Here is a 24,747-nt window from a genome sequence, read left to right on the forward strand (position 1 = left end):
ATGGCTTTTAATCAGATACAGCCATACATCTATGATCCGGAATCAGACCCAGAGGCTGAAGTTGAACAGGAGCAGCAGCAAAAACGACTAGAGCAGGACGTCTGTATGTGGTACAAGTTATACACTAACTATATAATATGCTTAGCGGCTTGTGTTATTTACATATTTATACTTGAATTATATCGTCGTATTTTTGTCTTTGAAGGTGTACATGTGGGAAGTGCAGTTGTGCACGTGTGTGTGTTTACGCGTGGTTTGTGTAGACAGGTTAAGTTAGTGTTTACATAGATAGACACGGAATAGTAGCGCATTTGAATGAAGAAGCGTGCTTATTTAGTTCAACATATTTCCCCCCTCTTTGTGTATTGTTGAGTGCTTTTACAATACACAAACATAAAGTTACACATATAGTGGCCAGCTAAACAAATGTACACGCACTACACATCGCATGCTCCATTGATCAATTTCTATATATAGTAATATATATAGTAACTATACGTGATCATGTTTGGGCTACTTGATGAGCATAGACACAGACATTTGAAGCAGTCTAACTCACCGCCCGCGGTTCTAACGTTGGGACTGCTCCATCCTTCAGCATTAGGCTATTGGAAAACCCGGCGTCATGCTGGGCCATGTTTATGAAACAGTCGGCACCGAAATGCAGCGAACAGATATAAACATTCGCGCAACTCAGTTGCTGATCCGGAAAAGCAAATTACATCCACTGTTGCCTTACCGCGGGGTTTTGGGGGAATCTGTGCAGGACTGTCTTGGTCTGGCAACCAAAAACGCACTTTTTGATGTCATTGTTAATTGTGCACATTACCTGTGCAGCGCAGCCTACGAGCGCTTTGATGGGCATAGCCTGTTGCTTTCGCTCTCTCCCTCTCTCTCTCTCCCTCTCTCTCTCTCACACGCTTCCGGTAGAATTGTCCGTAAGGCCCATACAAGGAAATTCCGCCCCCACTAACGTCAATGGGGACGCATGATCGCAAAAAACTTGCCGAAACTTATGACTAACCGGAAGTAGTATTTTTGACAAAGAAATACTCCCATCAAACGTCCACCTTAACTTTTGAAACTTTGTCCATGTTTAGTATGGGATTCCAAGTCTTTAACAGTGTAAAAAGATCAGTATGCATGAAACAGCATTTCACCCCCCCTTTAAGGGCAATCATGTCAATAAGTGAAATGTATTAATCAGTCATTAATGTAAACATGAATTCACTTGATTCAGGAGTGTGAATGTGTGTTACCTGTGCAAAGGTGAGAGAGGCTTTTAATCTGAAGGATGTTCAGGACACGATCGGTTCACTTCAAACCACTCATCAATACAGCTGAAAAAAAGCAGAATTAATATACCAGTAAGAGAAAGCAAACTCATGTCACTTACACACACGTTAAGAGTTTTACCCTTTGTGATAGATGCAGAGGCAGGGTAGGCGAGCGATGGTGTCTCCCTGGACCAGATCCTCCAGACATATTGCACATTCTCCTGCGTCCTTCGTCAGGACGTCCTCTGAGAAACCACAAAGAACAACACTTAAAATCAGACAGTCTTCCTGTGTGTAATCAAACTCTGAAACGATTGTAAATAGAATCAGGATTAGCACAATTTCTGGCCAAGTGACTTCCATAACTATTTAATCAGATGTAATTATTGGAAAAGAAAACTATATGTGTGTGTGTGTGTGTGTGTGTGTGTGTGTGCGTGCGTGCGTGCGTGCGCGCGCGAGCGAGCGCACGCACGCACACACACACAATATAGAAATTAGCATGCTTTAACTGTCAACAGTGAGACATTTGACTTTAGGTTACTGAATTGAACACACATCAGATCAATGATGTTATATCTAATAATTTCCTTGAAACTTCTGTGTAAATCATTCATGACATCTGAAATGCTTTGACTTAAAAACAACAATATAAAACAATTAACCCAGAATTTAACTTGTGTTTAATGACTCAGGCCCAGCATGTGGGAGTCAAAGTATTTTTTATAAATGATCAAAAGGTGGCGCTAAAGATCAACTTTTCTGACCACTGACTCATTCCTGCCGTTCATACAGAAAAACTGCACAGGGTCCAAATCAGAAACTCATAAACGATTTCACCTCTGTAATGTGATGTATTTCAGCATGAAATGAGATATTAAATGAGCACAAATTAATTAATTGGATGTTGAAAAGTGTCTCTATGAAGATGGTTGAAAAAGTTTGTAATAGATGATCAAGTAAAAACTTTTTGTTGCATGACCTGAAGAAGTTTAATTTCAGGCTGAAAGCAGAAGCAAAAAGAAGAGCTAATGTTTTGAGTTGAATAAACCCAGATGACAGCAGTCTGAGTTTGCTGAAAGACTGAGGTGAACAGACACCCTCAGACGGGATCATGAGGATTTACATATAAACACTTCACAGCTTGATGGCCCTGTCATTCACACAGCTGAATATTGTGAAGACATGTTACTGTGCTTTACATGAATGTAAACTAGATTTGCATGTCCCGAAGGAATAGTGCAAAAGTTTGAGGTAAGTTCAGGTTGTGGTACTTAGGACTTTGGTTCAGAGTAAATTAAATTAAACACCCAGGCAACGACCCACAGCACCATAATGATCACATAGCAACACCCCAACAACCACCTACAACACCCTAACGACCACATAACACCATAGCAACAACCCCACTGTGCCCTAAAGACCACAGAATACCCAGGCAACCACCCTAATGACTACAAAAAACACTGGCAGGAAAAGAGTTAATAGCAGGTTCATGAGCTCAAACCATGAGTGTTTTGAGATGCTGCATCAAGGTAAAAGAAATTCTTCAGTGTCTTTCTGCATTAGACATGAATCATAAATACGAGACTGCGCGCGTGTTCGGAGATGTGCTGATTCAGTGTTTAGAATCGATAAGAGCAACGTGAGATCTGTGGTAGTGTGTGTGTGTCACAGCTGTCCCACTGTACATCCCTCTACACTTCAGTGATTGATGGAGAATCAATGTTCCTTGCACACTGAAAACTGAGCACATGCAACAAAAACAAATCACGACACGCAACACGAAACTCTTACAAGCTCAGTGTTGAATTACAACTGCACTGCTTGTTCAGAACAAAACAAATCAACTTTAGAGGGAACTGAACAATTTGTGCTTCAGTGTGTTAAAAACTCAACTGACGTGTGTTTTTGCTAAAATATCAGCTCTATCTAAGACTCCAGTATAGTATTTTCCCATAGCCAACTGTGGTAGTAAGAAAGTCATATTTCTAAAAACTGTCGATCACAAATACATTCTAGATTCTATTAAACAAAATATCCATAAACATCATGATTTTAATAACCAGGCACTTCATAAAAACACTTAAGTGTCAATATCAATGCCTACAAATTCAATTCTCATCATCTTATGCTAATACGACGTAGAGTTTATCAGTGGGTGGGAATTCCCAAGGAATAAACATCATATATCAAACAGAAGTGATCCGACACAAATACCGACAGGATTACAGTCGTAATGTTATATGGAGCCACGCTGCAGCTCTCACACTATTCTCATCTATCAGGACAGTGACGTTTATGTGCGTGTCTCTAATGAAGTGTGAGAATTAATTTTCCCTACATAATACGAACTCAAACATTTCTCATAAATGCATTTTATTCATTCATTTTATAGTCCTATACTCTTACTGTAAGTCTATTGATTCATTTGGGCCTGTTTTTATCATAATGAATTTTAGAAACATCTCAGACCAAGTTGATAGGCTACTTGAATGTAACAAATCTGAGAACTCCATAACATCTCTTTATCTTTAGTTTTGAAATTATATTTAAATTAGGTTCAAATGAGATGAAAATACTTCATCTTTTTGAGAGGATTCCTGTAATACTAACACTATTTTGCTGAGTAATCTGCAGGGATGCGTATCAGGGCTGTGAATGTCACTGGGAACGCTGTTAAACCGCCGAGGCTGTGACATCTGCGACACTCGCTGGCTAAAATAAACAGAGTCATTAACTGTTACATAATACTGGATAAACCTTTCCACTATGGCGGGCGCATGAGCGGTACACTGGGTCACATGAGACGACAGACGACAGCGGCGCATGGACTCTGAGCGACTGACCGCATGTGCACAGGGTTGAATTCCTACTGGGAACTTTCCAGATCTGGGAACACGCGGATAACATGGAAAAAACAAGAGCCGAGCTGGCCTTATTGGGCCATTCTCACCTGTCAAGAACAGACCTGGGACATATTTCACACCAAAATCTAAATAAATTCATATGAAATTATGTTTTATATAATTTCTAATTATATTTCATAAATGTATAAGAGCCTGTTGGGATAGAGCTCATTAAAAACGTGTCAAAAATGTTTAGGTAAGGATTTAAGGCAAATGAGAATTTTATGAATTGTACATATTGTACTGCCTTTACGGTATCACAGTAAAACATAAATGTTTAATTACCTTTTGGAGTAATGAGGTTCATAATTTAGTTTTGGAGTCCAATACAATATATGATTTAAATGTATCCATTGAATTCTTCCCTAATATACATTTCAGCATACCCTTTTTTTGCAGTGCAGAAAACAGCGTCTTCTTGACATGTCAAGAACACGAACCAAACTCTTCAAGTCTCAGCTACAACTACAGTGATTGAGGGTGGGTCAAAGTAATTATACACACTCACCTAAAGGATTATTAGGAGCACCTGTTCAATTTCTCATTAATGCAATTATCTAATCAACCAATCACATGGCAGTTGCTTCAATGCATTCAGGGGTGTGGTCCTGGGCAAGACAATCTCCTGAACTCCAAACTGAATGTCAGAATGGGAAAGAAAGGTGATTTAAGCAATTTTGAGCGTGGCATTGTTGTTGGTGACAGACGGGCCAGTCTGAGTATTTTGACAATCACAATCACATGAACATACGTGACACAATCACGCTACAACCGAGGTATGCAGCAAATTATTTGTGAAGCCCCAACACGCACAACCTTGAGGCGGATGAGCTACAACAGCAGAAGACCCCACTGGGTACCACTCATCTCCACTACAAATAGGAAAAAGAGGCTACAATTTGCACAAGCTCACCAAAATTGGACAGTTGAAGACTGGAAAAAAGTTGCCTGGTCTGATGAGTCTCAATCTCTGTTGAGACATTCAGATGGTAGGGTCAGAGTTTGGCGTTAACAGAATGAGAACATGGATCCATCATGCCTTGTTACCACTGTGCAGGCTGGTGGTGGTGGTGTAATGGTGTGGGGGATGATTTCTTGGCACACTTTAGGCCCCTTAGTGGCAATTAATTATTGTTTAAATGCCACGGCCTACCTGAGCATTGTTTCTGACCATGTCCATCCCTTTATGACCACCATGTACCCATCCTCAGATGGCTACTTCCAGCAGGATAATGCACCATGTCATAAAGCTCAAATCATTTCAAATTGGTTTCTTGAACATGACAATGAGTTCACTGTACTAAAATGGCCCACAGTCACCAGATCTCAACCCAATAGAGCATCCACAAATCTCCATCAGCTGCAAGATGCTCTCCTATCAATATGGGCCAACATTTCTAAAGAATGCTTTCAGCACCTTTGTTGAATCAATGCCACGTAGAATTAAGGCAGTTCTGAAGGTGAAAGGGGGTCAAACACAGTATTAGTGTGGTGTTCCTAATAATCCTTTAGGTGAGTGTATATGATTTTGCTTTTCCTTTACTGCTACAATTTATATTTGTTCCGCAAACAAGTAAGACTCCGTTTATAAGATTAACTTTTGACTGCAACACTTGAAGACTACAGTGAGTGTGGGTGGTGTGTTAGGAGAGCTCAGCTGTGGTGTCAGTGACACTGACACAGGCGGAATGTGGACTGAACTTGAGCGACCCGTCGCACGACTGCAGTGATTAGAACCAGCAGTCATGACATTAGTGACCTTCAGAGAGTGACGGGAACAAACAGTGCCATGGAGAACGCCAGGAGAGACATTACAAATATGAACGCCTGCTCACACAAAACACAATGCAAGGATACAAGCTGATCAATATCTACCTTGTACATGCTCAAATCCATATAATATGCAATACCGTCTCCATAAAGTATTTTTGAATTTGCATGAAGTTAAACTTATCTGAACTTGGCGGTCACTGGTCAGCTTAAGTCACTGCAAATAAATGAGTTGTTGTTTTGTCGCTGAACGGGCCTTTACTTTGCCCTTGTTAAGACAGACAAACACGAGGGAAGCCTTGCAGGTGACATCACTGTAATAGTTCCTCTCTCTTGTCTCTCTGATTGGCCTCACTGCACAGATGATGCCACGATCCACATCACACCCTCATCATGACCCTGTGCTCTTTAACTGGGCATATCTACCAACACCAGATGCAAAGAGCCTGTTGGGATGTCTGGGTGATATTCACCCCCAAATCAAAAGAAATGATGCAAAATCAAAAGAAAAGGGCATCAAGACATTCGTTTAAGCACATTTAGTCCCCCAAAACTAATTCACATTAGTGTGATGCAAAACAATAATGTATTATTTGTTCATCACGGTATTGTTCGTTATACTGCATATTTATTCATATTTAAATTAAAAATGTCAATTACATATTTATTGTATTACAGCAAAAAAAAAAATGTTTAAGTGCATTTGAGAATAGTAGCAATTTTAAAAAAAACACTGAAATATGTAAAAAATCTGCATACAGTACTCGATAGTTTCTATCAATTACTTGTTACAGTCCTCATTTGTAAGTCACGTTGGATAAAAGTGTCTAATAAAAGAATAAATGTAAATGCATTACAGTCATGAATGAAAAAAGTGAAATGTGCTTAATTCTAAGGTAAAAAATAAGGGTCCCAAAATGGACAGTTGCTTTATGAAATATATAATCTGTTATATTTTTCTTTTGATTTTGGTATAAGACCTGGAGACATTTTAAATGGGCAATTTTTGTCACTTTTGGTGGCATTTTGTCCCGTTTAATTCAATTTAAGAAATCGGTAACCTCTAAACATCAATGTTGGTTTCATAAAAACATTACTATTGGCTGACCTCTAAATCGAATTATATCTATCAGCTAAACCCTTTAAATAAGCGAATCAGAAATAAATAAAAACAACTACCCTCAGCATTGTGGCGGTTTACTTTGGAAGATTGTCTTCTTTTTCTTTTTGTGGTCTGTATCTACAAGAAAGATGAGTATTGATTACCTCTCTCTCTCTCTCTGACTGCTGTTCATCTGGGGCACAATTCTGCTGATAAACACCAATCACAAAACTGCAGTTAAAACAACTGACGACTTTTCTAAGGAAAAAAAACATTCAGAATTTCTATGCTGTCTATGTTCAAGAAGGCAGGCACCTACATGTTTTACTGAAGTCGCTTGCAGCATTGGAGAGCATTATGAGATTGATCACTCAACAGAGAGACAACACACAGAAACAGCCTGTACTCTTGATTCTCACATGAACAAACACATTCCCACTGCAGTAAACCTGTTACAGAACAGACAACTCAAGTCAACCTACAACAAAACTCAGAAAACTGAGCCAATGCAAATGCAAATGTTGGGGGTGTGCATATAAATGATCCCCAACGCTTGCATCACAGTTGGGTTTTTGTTAAGAAGCACTTATCTTTGTGTTTTTCATGCACGAGATTTACATATGAAGTAGGAGGCAATGGTTTGAGACTCACAGTATGTGATGTCCATATACTGAACTCTTATTATTTCACTATGGCAAGGTTAATTACATTTTTCATTCCAGGGCACCTTTAATCTAAGCCTTGTCTGTGAAACTGGCCATAGTTAAATAACATCACAAACAAGAGTACAGTTTTCCAAGATATCAGCACATGAATGCGATCTCGAATGTGATAATGACTTTATACAAAAGTTAATATCGAGTGAGTTACAATTTTGGACACAATGTTTGGTTTTTGCTCCGTTAAGCCATTGAAAATAGTTCCAAAGAAAGCCAGAACTGTTGTGCATCTCAGAGCAACATCTTTCATACTTGAATTAATCTGTTTTTAAATGAATCATTTGAATAAATGATTCAATCATGATTAACGAACCATTCATGAAGACAATGGGTGCTTCTCAATACTCAATATTCTCGCTCCTACATCATCCAGCCTGTGACCGATCGAACTCAGCCATCTTGAACGACATCTCAGTTCTCTAATTGCACCATGAGGAGGTGAGGAATGAGGAGAAAGAAAGCTTCCTGAGGAGTCATGAGCAAGTATGCAGCGGGTGTGTCCTTCCCTTGCATCCTAAGGACGTGAGGAAAGGAAACGAGGATGCACAAATAAGAAATAAGCACCACTCAATAATTTGCTTCGTTTCTTAAATCAACTGTTTTGAATGAATCATTTAAATGAATAATTCAATGTAATCACGTATTACTACTACAGTGTTGGGGTCCCACCTAATAGCGGTTTTAAACCAGCCGCACAAAAACACTAAAAAAATTAAAATATTACCTAATTATACTTATCAGAAATACAATCCTGTATTCTGTCAATATCGCACATTTAATTAAATGTATTACTTGCCATTTCGTCTTAATTATTTGTGAAATTTGCTAGCAGTTTCTAAGTGAAAATTGTCAAAGATTAAATGAGAGCAGCCTATTGGTCACAAAAGGACAAATGTGTGGCGAACTCATATATGCCGTGATTATGCAACTGTTGCTAAAGTGTATTCTTGTTTTTAGAGAACAGGAAGCAAACGTCCCTGAATAATTTATATAGTTTAAAGTACTTTATTAAAGTAAAATTATATTTAATTACCTTTGAGACTAATAGGGATTACAAAATAACATGAGAATGTATTTCCTACTTAATTATGAAAATAATGTCACAAGGCAAAATATAATGAGGGTCCTTAAACGGACAGTTTCTTTTTGAAATACATAATCGGTTATATTTTTCTTTTGATTTTGGGTATGACCTAGGCAACTTTTCTTTATTTGAAATCAGAGATTAAATGAGAGCAAACTATTGTTCACATAAAGACAAATTAATGGCAATCACATAAACAATCACGATCATGCCGTTATTATTGAATCTGTGACTGAAGCGTGTTCTTATTTCCCCCGAGAACAGGAAGCAAACGTCCCGTATTTGATTCGAGCGCACGTCTCGCCGCAGACGTTCAAGTTAAAGGTCACAGGTAGCTTGCAGTGTGGTTGGCATGGTGATGCGATTCCCTACGGTTTAACAAAAGATCTGCAAATTATTCACCCTCTCAGGGGCCGATCATCCCGTCTAACCTCAGGACCGCAGGACTGAGCACTGCATCTGTTAGCATGATCAAAGCCATTAGTATGGCAACCTTACTGTGAAATCTATAGATCCTATATGTTAATTAAAATGCATGTCGCAGCTGGACAACCTTTGACGGATCACTAAGCAGGATATTAGACTGTCTGGTAACCAAGTAACAAGAAAGTCATTAGCATATATGGTTAGGGAGCATGCAAACATACGAGATGTAACTATAGATAAAAATAGTAAAACTAAAAACACAGGTCCGGATTTACATCGTAACAGGCACAAACTGAACCTGCAAGCTTTTCTGCATTTCCTGTGTTGAATTTGAGGTCTGCTGAGTAGATTTAAACATGATAAAAGGTTTTTAAAAAAACTGACAGTGTTGAGAAAGAGACTTTGACACCAGTTTGTCAAGCTGCTCCGTAAAGAGTTAAACCTATGAAGCGACAGTATGATATTTGATAAAAAGGCCTCTAAATGATCAACAAGACCAAAAGTATGCTGAAAAATCTGCTGAACAATATTATATGCCTTCTGTCATCTGATTGATAGTTTTCTTGAAAAATCATGATCAAATGAGAGCATCAAATATGATCCAACAAGTTCTTGAGAAAAGGTTTATTTGTTCATCTCTCAATTATGACGACTAATATTTATATTCGCTTTATGCGAGTAGTCTGCTGTACTGTTATAAAGATCTCATCGATACATTAAAATTTATCAGAATTAATTTTATTTTTGGGCCATATTAATATCAGCAACTGAACCAAATTGCTTATTTTTGCCCAGTTTGGCCTCTAAATTAAAAGAGGTGTTTCTTTTACTTCATATTCTCACACTATATCATACAATATGAGAAAACCTGATGTATCAAATATGATATAAAAAGATTATTATATTTCTGACATGGAAATATAATTTGTTGATCTAGAAATCAGAATTTGTTGCACACGTGTGAACAAAAAAAAACCTGTAAGATCAGATTTTTTCGCATCCGTTCTAAGCCACTTCCAAATATGGTTTTAAAGGTCCCGTTCTTCGCGTGTTTTCGAAGCTTTGATTATGTTAACAGTGTGCAATATAACATGAGTTCATGTTTTGCGTGCAAAAAAACAGTATTTTCCACACAATTGACTTATCTGTACGTCGCTGTTTCCTCTTTCCTAAAAACGGCCTGATGATTTCCTTGTTCTATGAAGTCCCTCCTTCAGAAACACGTAACGAGTTCTGATTGGGCCAGCGCTTCCCATGTTGTGATTGGACAGCAGCTTAGCGCACTTTGCCTCGGAAAGGTCCCGCCTCTTACCATAACGGGGAGATGCAAGCGCTGAATGCACGCTCTTCTCCACGTGGGAGAGCAATAAGACCACGCCCCCTATTTTGCGTGTTTTTGTGGGCGGAGGGTTAGTCAACAAACGGTTCTAGTGACGTCATTAAAGCAGGAAGTGCAGCGGTGTAGCCCAAACCGGCCGTTCGCTGTAGGCTTTGAAAGGGAACTTTTGTTAAATAAAATATCTCGCTTGGCATTGAACTTTGAGCTTTATAATTTTACAGGTAATATTTATGCTCTTACAGCAACATTTCACACTAACTAAAGTCTGAAAGATGGAATCGCAAAGAACGGGACCTTTAAATCAGATACATATCCTGATCTGTGAATTAAGATTTGGCCCTAAATAACCAGTAACCATCCTGAACCAGTGTTTCTCAAACTTTTGACTCTAAAGTCCCTAATTTTCCACATTAATATCCAAAACTCCCATTACTTTTCCAGCTGTTCATGATTTACTGGATACATATTAATGATACGAATTTTTAAAACTATACAGTGAAGAACTGAAAGTATTCAGACCCCCTTACATTTTTCACTTTTTGTTATTTTGCAGCCATTTGCAAAAATAATTTAAGTTCTTTTTTTTCTCACTAATGTACACACAGCACCCCAATATTGACAGAAAAACACAGAATTGTTGACATTTTTGCAGATTTATTAAAAAAGAAACACCAAAATAATCACATGGTCCTAAGTATTCAGACCCTTTTATTCAGGCTTCCTGCTTCGCTACTGTTCGGACGCTCAGGCTTCCTGCTTCGCTACTGTTCGGACGCTCTTGCTTACTGCTCCGCGCTTTGCTCTATCGCTTCTATATTTTATCTCATAACTTCAACTTCAGCAAATCAACACAGCGCTCAAACAACAAAGCTTAACTTTTTTGATAAAACTTGAAACTCTAGAGACTGGATTACTACAAAAAAGCGAACACTTCATCTGACCAGCCTCTCCCTTCCATCAGCTTACATTCCGGAAGGGAAAACACAGCTGCCTACTATCGAAAGGATAAGAAAATGCCTCTTTTAGTTCAAGAATCTACTTGCTGCACAAACTGCCACAGACTTTCACAACGGATTGCAGTTCTTGAAACAAAGTTATTTGCGCAACTACCAAACCGGACGAATCACACAGCAGAGCTTCATCACGAACGTCCTCTGCACACAGCTGGTGAGTCCCGTAAATTTAGTGCTACTCAACAGATAGAGAAACAAGTAACTGATCAACACATTAATCGATGGCACAAACAGGGGGCAAGACCCAAACGCACTCGAGACGTCAGATTGTCACGAGCTTCATATATTGCTGCAGTAGCATGCTCTACCCCAGACACAAGGATTGCAAACAGTAGTTTTCGACCACCATCGATACATCTCGAAAACAGATTTGAAGTATTAATGAATGAGGGTGATGAATCCCCAAACGTGATGAATGTGATCGAACACGAATTGCATCAGCCCACAGCTAACACTAATGCTAACAGGCGCTCAAGGTCGAGCAGACAGCGGCCCTCAGCTCAGAGCGCAGCCGAGCCAAGGACTCTGATAGTGGGTGACTCTACAGTCAGAAACATTAGTAGCAGAGATACAACTACATGCTGCCTTCCACAAGCAACCATTTCTGATGTAAACAGGGAAATTCAGAACATCCTGATAAAACATAAGACCGCAAATCGACTTATCATTCATGTAGGAAAGAACGATATTCAGAGAGAGCAGTCAGAACTCATTAAAAGGGATTTCAATGAACTTTTTGAAACACTTAGCAAACTGAAAGTTCAGCCGTTCATCAGTGGACCACTGCCAGCAAGAGGAACAAATAGATTCTCACGGTTGCTTGGGCTTAATACATGGCTGCAAAAAACCTGCATGATGAAGGGAGTGAATTTCATCGACAACTTTAATCTCTTCTGGAGCCAGAGACAATTGTTTACATCAAATGGCCACCACCCAAACAAACTTGGTGCAAGAGTGTTAAAGGACAATATTTATTTTTCCCTTCATCATCCTTCAGCTGTGTGTTTTAACCCACTCAACCTGATACAGAGTATGGACGACCACAGGACTTCTTTTCAGCAGCTGAATGGACATGTGGCTGACACATCCCACAAGGACAATGATAAGACCACGCCCCCACAACAACAATTGCTCACGGACACACTCCCAGCTGAGCCCTGCCCACAGAGCTCACCACAGACTGACTGTGAAGGATTAGATCTGCTCCAAGATTCAGCACCCAAGGATGATTTTCTGGAAAATGGACAGGGAAGACAGGACAACATATTTCAACTTCCGATAACACCAGAGAAACAGCCCCTCTCACCGGACATGTCATTCCTCTCTCCAGCATCCCCGCATCTGAGCTTCTCAGAGAAAATGGAGGACTTGGTTCACGCTGGAATCAGACTATCACACTCGATCGCTATGAGCCCCCAAATATCGACCAAAAATCGTGGAGCCCCACAAACACCAAAGCCTGTGGGCCCAGCTCGTCCTCGCCCTCCTCCTGTGAGATTTCTTCGGTCACAACGTCAGGGCCCACACCCGCCTCCATCTGTTGTAGGTGAACCAAAAACAACTGATTCCAGCTCTCAGTGATGTGTTTTGGGTCCCCGCTATGATAACAGTAACTTTATCAAATGTTTACAAAACAAGGGGGAACCCAGTGTGCCTGCCTCTTTCTCTATCTCTGTTCTGTTACGTGAAAGAAAGTCTAAGGCCTTGTCAGGCCCTTTTACAAACCAATATAATCTGCTGCCTGTTACCTGTCAAACTAAGACTAATGTGGAGAAAAAAATTATTACTGTTAAGTTAGCGCTTTTAAACATCCGTTCACTTAAGAACAAATCATTTCTAGTCAATGACTTAATAACCACTAACAACCTAGATTTTCTGCTTCTAAATGAAACGTGGCTAGAAGAAAACTGTAGTGCAACAGTCCTCAATGAAGCAGCCCCTCCTAACTTTACTTTTATGAGTGTTTGCAGATCTGTTAGGAGAGGTGGGGGTGTTGCTGCTCTTTTTAAAGATTTCTATCAATGTAAGCAAGTATCATTTGGTGACTATTTGTCTCTAGAATATCTGGGTATTGTGTTAAAAGGTTCTCCACGCATCCTGCTTATCATTATTTATAGGCCTCCGAAATACTCTGCAGGCTTCACTGAGGACTTTACAGAACTGTTATCAATAATTTCCTCAGAGTTTGACTGTTTTGCTATTGCTGGGGATTTTAACATTCACATAGACAATATTGAATCCAGTAAAACAAAAGAGCTCATGACTGTTCTTAACACTTTTGATTTGACACAGCATGTAAATGGACCCACACACAATCGTGGACACACCCTAGATTTACTTATCAGTAAGGGTCTAAACATTTCATCGATTGTTATTAAGGATGTGGCACTGTCTGATCATTTCTGTATTTTCTTTGAGATATCAATCACTCCTGCCATTGAAGCTAGATCTGTCTCTGTCAAAAAGAGATGCTTAAATGAGAACACTAATGTGCTGTTTATGAAGGCTTTATCTCTAACACCAAGCATATCTGCAGACTCTGTTGATTTTCTCCTTGACTCCTTTAACTCAAAAGTTAAGAGTGTAATTGATGATATTGCTCCTCTAAAAGTCAGGAAAAAGAGTACCAAACAAAAAGCACCTTGGAGAAACTCAACAGCAGTTCAAATAATGAAAAGACAATGCAGAAAATCTGAACGCATGTGGCGGAAGACAAAACTTGTAGTCCATTATAACATCTATAAAGACACCCTTCATGCTTTCAATGTTGAACTAGGCAAAGCTAGACAGACCTTCTTCTCAAATATTATAAACAGAAACATAAACAACACGCGCACTCTTTTTGCTACTGTCGAGAGACTAACAAACCCCCCGAGTCAGACTCCTAGTGAAATGCTCTCAGACAGTAAGTGCACTGAGTTTGCTTCCTACTTCTCAGAGAAAATCAATAATATCAGAAAGGCGATCAGCACATCCTCTAGTTGCTCTGGGGTCAGTCAGATCATACCAAACCCTCGGAAAATTACCATGTCAGATTTCGACGCTATTGACTGCAAAATTTTAGAAGACACAGTACAGCATCTTAAAACATCAACCTGTGCCCTAGACACACTCCCCACTTCTTTCTTCAAAAGTGTGTTTAACTGTTTAGAAGCAGATCTCCTAGAAGTGGTAAACTCCTCACTTCTCTATGGGACTTTTCCAACCGCCCTTAAAACTGCAATAGTTAAGCCTCTTCTGAAAAAGAGAAATCTGGATAACTCCATACTGAGCAACTACAGACCAATCTCAAATCTCCCCTTCATAGGCAAAATCATTGAAAAAGTTGTTTTCAATCAGTTGAACAAATTCTTATGCTCAAATGGATACTTTGACAATTTTCAATCTGGTTTCCGTCCACATCACAGTACAGAGACAGCGCTCATAAAGATTATAAATGATATTCGCTTAAACACTGATACAGGCAAAACATCAATTCTGGTACAACTGGACCTCAGTGCTGCATTCGACACTGTTGACCACAACATACTTCTAGACAGGCTGGAAAACTGGGTTGGGCTTTCTGGAATGGTCCTCAAATGGTTCAGATCATACTTAGAAGGGAGAGGTTATTATGTGAGTATAGGAGACCATAAGTCTGAGTGGACATCCATGACATGCGGAGTCCCACAAGGGTCCATTCTTGCACCACTCCTGTTTAACCTGTATATGCTGCCACTGAGCCAAATAATGAAAAAGAACAATATTGCTTACCACAGCTATGCTGATGACACCCAGCTCTACTTAGCACTATCACCTAATGACTACAGCCCCATTGACTCCCTGTGCAAATGCATTGATGAAGTTAACAACTGGATGTGCCAAACCTATCTTCAGTTAAACAAAGACAAAACTGAAATCACTACATTTGGAAACAAAGATGAAATTCTCAAGGTGAACGCATATCTTGAGGCTAAAGGCCCTGATAACAAAAAATCAAGTCAGGAATCTTGGAGTGATTTTACAGTCCGACCTGAGTTTCAGTAGTCATGTCAAAGCAATAACTAAATCAGCATACTATCATCTGAAAAATATTGCAAGGATTAGATGTTTTGTCTCCAGGCAAGACTTAGAGAAACTCGTTCATGCTTTCATCACCAGTAGGGTGGACTATTGTAATGGCCTTCTCACTGGCCTTCCTAAAAAGACCATTAGACAGCTGCAGCTCATACAGAACGCTGCTGCCAGGATTGTGAGCAGAACCAGAAAATATGACCATATCACACCAGTCCTCAGGTCTTTACACTGGCTTCCAGTTACATTTAGGATCGACTTTAAAGTACTATTACTTGTTTATAAATCACTCAATGAGCTAGGACCCCAATACATCGCAGATATGCTGATTAAATATAAACCCAACAGATCACTCAGATCAGCAGGATCAAGTCAGTTAGAAATACCAAGAGTTCACTCAAAGCAAGGAGAGTCTGCTTTTAGCTATTATGCCAGCCGCAGTTGGAACCAGCTTCCTGAACAGATCAGATGTGCTCCAACAGTAGCCACATTCAAATCCAGACTCAAAACACATCTGTTCAGCTGTGCATTTACTGAATGAGCTCTGAGCACTGTATGTCCGACTCATTGCACCCTATCTTATCTCTTTATTCTTTTTATAATTGTTTTAGTTTACCTTTGTTCTTATCTCTGGTTATTGTTTATTTTATATGTTCTTTTGAGTTGAATATGACGAGTGAAAACTGGGTTTGATGGAAATAGTAAGTTTGACAATAAGGTTTGAGTATGTGTAAATCTGTGGAGGGTATGATGAGTGAGTAAGGGTTTTAACAAGAAGGTTTCTGAGTAAAAATCAGGGAACAGTGATTAAAATGGATGTTATGAACGTGTTTGAGAAAGAAATGAATGAGAGGTGTTCTAATAAAGATGGTACATGTATGTAGGCAGTAAACTGAAGAATGTTTATTTTTATATCAGACCATTATTGTGGATCTGACCATTTTATTTTATTTTATCTTATTTTTCTTATTTTTATTTTTATTTATTTATTTATTTATTTTTTAATTACTATATCTTTACGACTGTTTTAACTATGCTTGTTTTTAAATCTTTATTCGTCCATATGGTATTCTTTTTTTTCTCATGCATTTGTTACCACTGTTTTAATTAATTTCTATGTAAAGCACTTTGAATTGCCATTGGGTATGAAATGTGCTATACAAATAAACTTGCCTTGCCTTGCCTTGCCTTGCCTTGCCTTGCCTTTTATACTTAAGATAAAGAGAAAACTGTTATTCATTTTTATTTATACTGTTTTTATTTATATGATCAATTTGTAGAAAGTTGGAGTTCAGTTATAGGAGGTCAAAAGTTGTAGAAGCTCATAAATCATGTGGCGTTCTAAGGTCTGCAGACAGTCATACAGAAGAGAACCCTAGGTATACTGCTTATTTAGGCCTATAGGTGTCTTTTTATGATAATTCATACTCAGACAGTAGAACTAAAATTACACTCATTACAAGACGATGAGTCAAAACATTTTAAATGGACTTGCAGATTATTTTTATAAAAATAAAAATCTTGTAAAAATCTTGTCTCGTCTAGTGAGCCTTGTTATGGTCTAACAATGGTCTTGTTAGACCCTTATTTTAAGTCACCTTCAGTCCCCTTGGAAGATTGCAGAGGGCCTGGACCTGTTTGAGAACCTATATATATATATATATAAATATAAATAGACCTGACAAAGACCTGATAATCTGAATTACTGTGACAGAATTACACTGAATACAACTAATAAAGACTGTTAAAATAAATAAAACACTCTAAAATATGACAAACTCACATACGCCGCTGATGGAACTGCAGAAATCCAGCGGTAATAAAAATTAAGTGCAAAATACTTCGCAGGCTCCCTGTGAATTGTTTTCTGAAACAGTCTGAAACAGCACAGAAAAAAGTTCCAACAAATGTTAAGAAAATTGATAATCTTATTACAACTATAACTAAAAAATATTAAGAGGTTTATTGCAACAGTGCATGAAATTATTCATTCAACAAAGCGCCATGTTAATTTACACAATCACTTGAAACCAATAAGAAATGCTCATCCTCCATGCATCTTGAAATGGCCCGATGCATCTGTCAGTTCTGATTAAGTGGCACAGGAAGTACAACAATATGGCAACATCAAAATACGCAGCACACACACGCATGTGTGCGTCACTGAGTGGCCCAGTCAGCTGAAGAGCTAATTAAAGTTGAACAGAGCACTATGCTCATGATAACTCAGAGCGGACAGTTATCGATTCTGCCCAGCTTCTCAGAGCCTTTTTTTTCTGCCCTCGCAATCTCACTCTTAAGAAGTTGGCGAGGCTGAGGGATTTCCTGTCACACGGCCAGAGTCTTAGCATGCTGCACAGACTGCTGGGATCCGCTACGGGCTGCTCCTTCATGCAGGTCACGAAGTGACACAGGCCGAGCAATGCAACAGTACCAGCATATGCGGCAACTTTGCATCATGGGAAAGCTAAGCTCAAAGGCTCTTGCAGAGTGAGATAAAATCAGACATGTTTGCATGTTCAAAAACATCTAGGGCATAACAGAACAAGAAAGATGCAACAGTCAAGAGTTTTTAAAACTTAAATGTGATGCACAAGCAATTTAAAATTTACAGAAACATTCAAGCATATACATATATTTTGTTGGGTTTCATTTATGGTTGTTCATTTTGTTAAATAAAAGGGTTTTGTATGTTATACAAATTATCACACACACACACACACACACACACACACACACACACACACACACACACAAACACACACACACACACACACACAAACACGCAAACACGCAAACACGCAAACGTGCACACGCCCGCGCACACCATTATGACAGCCTTCCTAAAATGGTCCCCATTTTTCTGCCAAAACAGCCCTGACCCGTCGAGGCACGGACTCCACTAGACCCCTGAATGTGTGCTGTAGTATCTGGCAGCAAAATGTTAGCAGCAGATCCTTTATGTCCTGTAAGTTGCAAGGTGGGGCCACCATGGATCAGACTTGTTTGTTTAGCACATATATAGAAAGCACCCACAGATGCTCGATTGGATTGAGATCTGGGGAATTTGGAGGCCAAGTCAAAACCTCAAACTTGTTGTTGTGCTCCTCAAATTTGTTTTGTTTTGTGGCAGGCACATTATCCTGCTTAAAGAAGCCACAGCCACCAGGGAATACCGTTTTCATGAAAGGGTGTACATGGTCTGTAACAATGCTTAGGTAGGTGGAACGTGTCAAAGTAACATCCACATGGATGGCAGGACCCAACGTTTCTCAGCAGAACATTGCCCAAAGTATCACACTGCCTCTGCCGGCTCGACTTCTTCCCATAGTGCATCCTGGTGCCATCTAGCCTAGGAAAACCCAGACAACTTCCGGCAAATTTAGATTTGCTCTGCAAGTAGTCTGGCAAAGAGCCCATTCAAGCCCATTTCTAATCCGTCGGAATCGCAACACCAATCAGAAACGTTGGGGCGGGTGAAGAAGATTTTGTACATTACAAAGATGGAATGCCGCCGTGGAACATTACTCGCTCGAATCAGCTATCGCGTCTGTTTTAAGTGATTTAAACCTTTCCTTTTCGTTAAAACCTGAGTAAAGAACAACACTCGGCTCCCAGATGTGGATTACACCGGCTACTTAGATGAGGAGGATGGGGAGTGTGATCCTGTGCTAACACCACACAGCAGCTCTGGATCTGGCCTTTCTGTGCTTATTTCCTCACACTAGATCTGATAGTCATGTAAAAATTGTAAATAAATAACTAGCGTAACTATGCTCAAGTCTGAAAATGTTCTAACACATCTAAAATAAGGGAGTTTGAATAAAGTTTGTGAGACAATTTTCCAAAGCCTCAATCAATATTATTTTATTTTCAAAATATAGCAAATTATATAATAATAATTTGTTACATTTATTTAGCACTTTTGGGCCAGGATGCCAGGGTTACACCCCTACTCTTTATCGAAGGACATCCTGGGATTTTTAACGACCACAGAGAGTCAAAATTGCAATACAAAGGCCTTACAACCAAGGGGGGTAATCTAGCACTCGGAAAGCGTACCTCCCATAGGGGCGGCCATTGCTAACCAAGCCATCACCTGCTGTTAGCATCCCATTGACTCCCATTCATTTTTGAGTCACTTTGACAGTGAATAACTTTATGTCTGAGGCGTTTAAAGACTCCATTTGTCCATTGTTTATTTCTAAAGAAACACGACAATGTATAAAAGGCTCCGTTACCTCCATTATCTTACACTATCACCCTGTAGAAGCTGTTTTTGTAAAAATAGGCTAACGATTGTGTCATAACCAACGCGACTCTGTCGCACAGTTGAGAAATTACCGTATAGACAGGAGGAGACACTCAGAAGCAATATTTTACTGTCTATGAGACAGTCGGGGGAGACTGTCTCAGAGACATACAGTCCAATGAAGTCAAGGGGGAAGAATGGAGAGAAGCCCATAGTGAGCCAAAAGCAACGGGACAAAACATTTAAACAACGTGATTCAGATTTCACTTTCCACAACTACTAGAAGACCTACAGCTGTCAGACAGGTTGCTCACGTCACATCTACGTCGTCAAGCTCGGTCTGAGTCTGCGCAGTTCGCTCAGCCATCAGGAAGTGAGTGCTTCTAAATGACTTCACTTTTCACCGTTGAAGTCGATGAAGTCGCTGTGTCCATTTCTTTTACTGTCTATGCTTACAACGTGGGCAAATGCGATCAGAGCTTGATGTTTTCTGTTCGACAGTCAATCTGAGATATTTCAGTCGATCTGAGATGATATTAGGTTTTCCAAATTTTGCAAAAATGTTGATGGAGTGGCGGTGGACACCGGCCGCTATTAACATATTTCTTTTACAACAACGGCAAAAGTCGTCAGAAGCCACTGCAACATCTTCCTCGAAATCACAAACAGAGAATTGCTGTCTCAGATGTTTCTCCGTCGCTCTGCTACGTCATCGTCCGTTGGTGACGCCCCTTTGGAAATTATTTGTCTACAAAGCTTTGCCAGACCATAACTCAGATACTACTGAGAATGGTCTGGTTTTAACCAGTCTAGATGCCATCATGTGCTCCCCAGATCCAGCATTAATGTATTGAGAAATTTGAGCTACAGTACCTCATCTGTTTGATCGGACCACACGAGTCAGCCTTCGCTCCCAGCATGCATCAATGAGCCTTGGCCGCCCATGACCCTGTGGCCGGTTCTCCACTGTTCCTTCCTTGGAGCTCTTTTGATAGACACTGACCACTGCAGACCGGGAACACCCCCCAAGAGCTGCAGTTTTGGAGATGCTAGCCATCACAATTTGGCCCTTGTCAACCTGGCTCAAATCCTTACACTTGCCCATTTTTCCTGCTTGTGTTCCTGCAATGTTCTCTTGCTGCCTAATAAATCCCACCCACTAACAGGTGCAGTGATGAAGAGATAATCAGAGTTATTCACTTTACCTGTCAGTTGACATAATGTTATGCCTGATTGGTGATCTTAAAAAAAAAAAAAAAAATCCCCATTCTCAAATTATCGTTATAAATATAAATTATCATATATATTCATGTTTAAATTCTCATGAACTGACAACTACACAAAATGTTTCGTTGTTAATTACGGTTTGATACTGGATAAATCAACATTTTTGAACGAATCACTTGAATGATTCAATGAGAAATATACTTGAATACTGGTGTAACAATGCAATTGATATATTTATGTGAAGCATCAAATTTCTTTCGAACGATGACTGAAAATATGATAATGGGGAGAAATAAAGGAGTAAATCCTACCCTACATATTTTTTGGTGATTTTGGGTATTACCTGATATTTTCACTTGAAGTTCCCTCATGTAATGGCTCTTGATATCAAAGTCCAACTAATAAATGCAGAACTAACAGCGTTTGCTGAGTGTTAAATAAATGTGGCAAGTGTCTGGTTCCTGACCAGCGCTTTCTTCCAAACACCTGAGCTGAAGTGAAGATACAGACACTACAGCGGTTTATTCATCATCTGTCCTATTATGTTCACTGCCAAGTGCTCTACATGTGGGGCTGTGTGTGGTTTTTGGCCCAGATTAGCAGCAGAGACCATGTGTTGAGATGGGCCCCGGAGGGAGATCATGCATCTGGTGTTTGGTACTCTGTGGGCAACGGCCTCTTGCCAGAGGCAAAAGATGGAGGGAGAGAGAGAGAGAGAGAGAGAGAGAGAGAGAGAGAGAGAGAGAGAGAGAGAGAGAGAGAGAGAGAGAGAGAGAGAGAGAGAGAGAGAGAGAGAGAGAGAGAGAGAGAGAGAGAGAGAGACACACACACATTTTGTTTTTGTGAAATGTGAGGACATTCCATAGGTGTAATGATTTTTATACTGTACAAACCGTATTTTCTCTCCCCCTACACTGCCCCTGCCCCTAAACATACCCATAACAGGAAACATTCTGCATTTTTATTTTCTCAAAAAACTAATCCTGTATGATTTATAAGCCTTTTGAAAAGTGGGGACATGGGTAATGTCCTCATATTTCACCCTCTCCTTGTAATACCTGCGTCATACCCATGTTGTGTCCTGATATTTCACTCACACACACACACACACACACACACACACTTCTATCAGCCTCAAAAATCTGTCATAATCTCCATCTAAACATTACACATTTCTTTCACTTGATTTTATCCATGAGGAGAAGAGGATTGTAAAATAAGAAAGACTGATAAGAGCAGCTGAAAAAAGTCATTTGGAGGAAGTTTCTATATTTTGATGAAAGATTAAGACAACTTTTTTTCATTTATAACAATATGCACAAAAAAATTGTTTAATGAGACTAGGACCAAAATTACATGAGTAAGAGTCACTTTTGACTTCATGATAACTTTTAAGATAACCTGTAAATCACAATTGAGTCCACATTTGCTTCTCAAATAAATGCCCTGGTAAGTGGATAATTCCTCAGTATGACTTGTTTATTTTTATATTGCATGTATGCATGTTTATGTGTAATATAAACTTTAACAATTTATTTTAAATATAATAGACAAGAGTGAAGCTTTCCTTTGCAACACCACTGCTAATATGTACAGCCCATTATTTAATATTGCTGAATACTCCATTTGACTCATAAATACATCACATTACAAAGTTTAAATGTGCTGAGGGTGGATTGAAGTACTAGCTAATATTGCATAATTTTCAGTACACTACCTAGCAATATACTAAAGCAAAAAAAGATAGAAGAACTGAGGATAAGGATATATTATGGAAAGATAAATGTGTTCAAAAACAGCATGAACAGTGATTGTCCACAGCGTTTTTTAGAGAAAGAATCCCCATTCAAACAGACCCATTGATTTTTATTCAACGCTGCTTTATTTGCAGCCTTAAATGCTGTTGTGTTAATGTACTAAAATTAGCTGCTGTCGTCAATGGGAGGAAGAATGAGCAAGGGGGGTATTTTTCATTCTCAGCCAAAAACTCTCCCAACAGTCCGATATCTGTGGACCTGGTAAAACACTGTGCACTTTACTGAGAGCCTCAAAAGATAAAGTAAATGGAAGTAATAGAGTAAAGCAAAGCATGGTGTACATTTTTTTTAATAAAGCCTTGCAGATATTTTACGGTTTAATTAGTAAGTTTAATAACTGTGTTACTCTAATACAGCTCTCAATGATGCCAATGACTTTAAAAGGCTCGACTTTTCCCCCAATGGTGGTTCTCTGTCACACAAACCTAGCAGCCACGGCACTAACCGCTGGGAATCTCATGTTGTTTTAGATCAGATTTTTCACTATAGCATCTCTCGGTTTGGCACATTCCCCAGCTGCACGGAGGACTCTATCTGTCCCGTTGAGTTTATGGAAACTGACGATGCCTAAAAACATGACAAAGGGCTATAAAAACAAGATGACTAAAAGATTCAGACAAAAAGAAGGGACAAATTCACACTCAGGTTAAGGATTATGGCTGATCAGATTCTATAGGACTATAACTATTTAGACTTTTTAAAACTGATAAAATAGTCAGTATTCTGCAGAAATATAAGAGAAAGCCAGTGAAGCCATGTTTACACCTGCTACTAACATCCCACTAGAGCTGGAGTCAAGACATACACACACTCGCATAGCGCATACAACAGACAAAGATCAGGGCCATAAACATAGAGCCATCATGCTAAGGGATTAGTTCACTTCAAAATGAACATTTTCTGATTATTTACTCAGCCCCATCTCATCCAAGATGTTCATGTCTTTCTTCAGTTAAAAAGAAATTAAGTTTTTGAGGAAAACATACAAGGATTTTTCTCTACATAATGGACTTTAATGGCAATCAACGGGTTGAAGGTCCAAATCAATGCAGTTTCAAAGAGCTTCAGAGGCTCTGCACAATCCCAGCTGAGTAAAAGGGTCTTATCTAGCGAAACGATCTGCAATTTTCTTAAAAATATAACCACCAATGCTAGACTTCAGTGTTGTGCTTCTTCATGATGTAAGCCGTCATCACATTGGAAAGATCACGCCTTGTGACGTACGTGGAAGTATTAATTTAAGAGGAAATGCACATATTTCATCATCATCATTATTACTGAAATTTTTATTTATGCATTTCCTCTAAAAGAATAAACAATATGTATATGCTTATATATTTTATATATTTCTTTTTACTATACTATATTTTTATTATAACACTATATTTGACTATATTTTTATAGTAAAATATAGTTATACTATACTATATTTTTTATTATTATTAATAACATTTATAATCCAACTCTTACAGTAAAAGCAAAAACATACATTTTTAATAATAATTATAACAATAATTACATAAGTTTTTCTTTTAGAGCAAATGCACAAATATAAAACTGAAATACAATTAAAAAGCTGTGAAATAATTAGGTATCATTTTAGCTAAATTGCCCAGACCTACGTCTCCTAGTATCAGGTGTTAAAAGTCGGATAGACAGAGATGTCCTGACAGGAGTTGCCTAATGTGTGTTAGTGATGAGACACGTTCCCTTAATAAACCAACACATTATAAATATTAAAGCTGCAAGACATGCCATA

General features: G+C 39.0%; 1 protein-coding gene across 1 annotated transcript in view; it reads right to left on the reverse strand.

The window, feature by feature from the left end:
- znrf2b (zinc and ring finger 2b) overlaps positions 1-24,747 on the reverse strand; it is a 66,871-nt gene that overhangs the window by 4,356 nt on the left and 37,768 nt on the right. The window contains exons 3-4 of the mRNA XM_067447898.1: positions 1,417-1,522; positions 1,260-1,340 (exon numbers count right to left, since the gene is read on the reverse strand). Of these exons, the coding sequence (XP_067303999.1) occupies positions 1,283-1,340; positions 1,417-1,522 (164 nt within the window). The 3' untranslated portion in view covers positions 1,260-1,282. The remainder of the gene's footprint in view (positions 1-1,259; positions 1,341-1,416; positions 1,523-24,747) is intronic.

Source organism: Pseudorasbora parva, chromosome 7, assembly GCF_024679245.1.
Source record: "Pseudorasbora parva isolate DD20220531a chromosome 7, ASM2467924v1, whole genome shotgun sequence".
Classification (NCBI taxonomy): domain Eukaryota; kingdom Metazoa; phylum Chordata; class Actinopteri; order Cypriniformes; family Gobionidae; genus Pseudorasbora; species Pseudorasbora parva.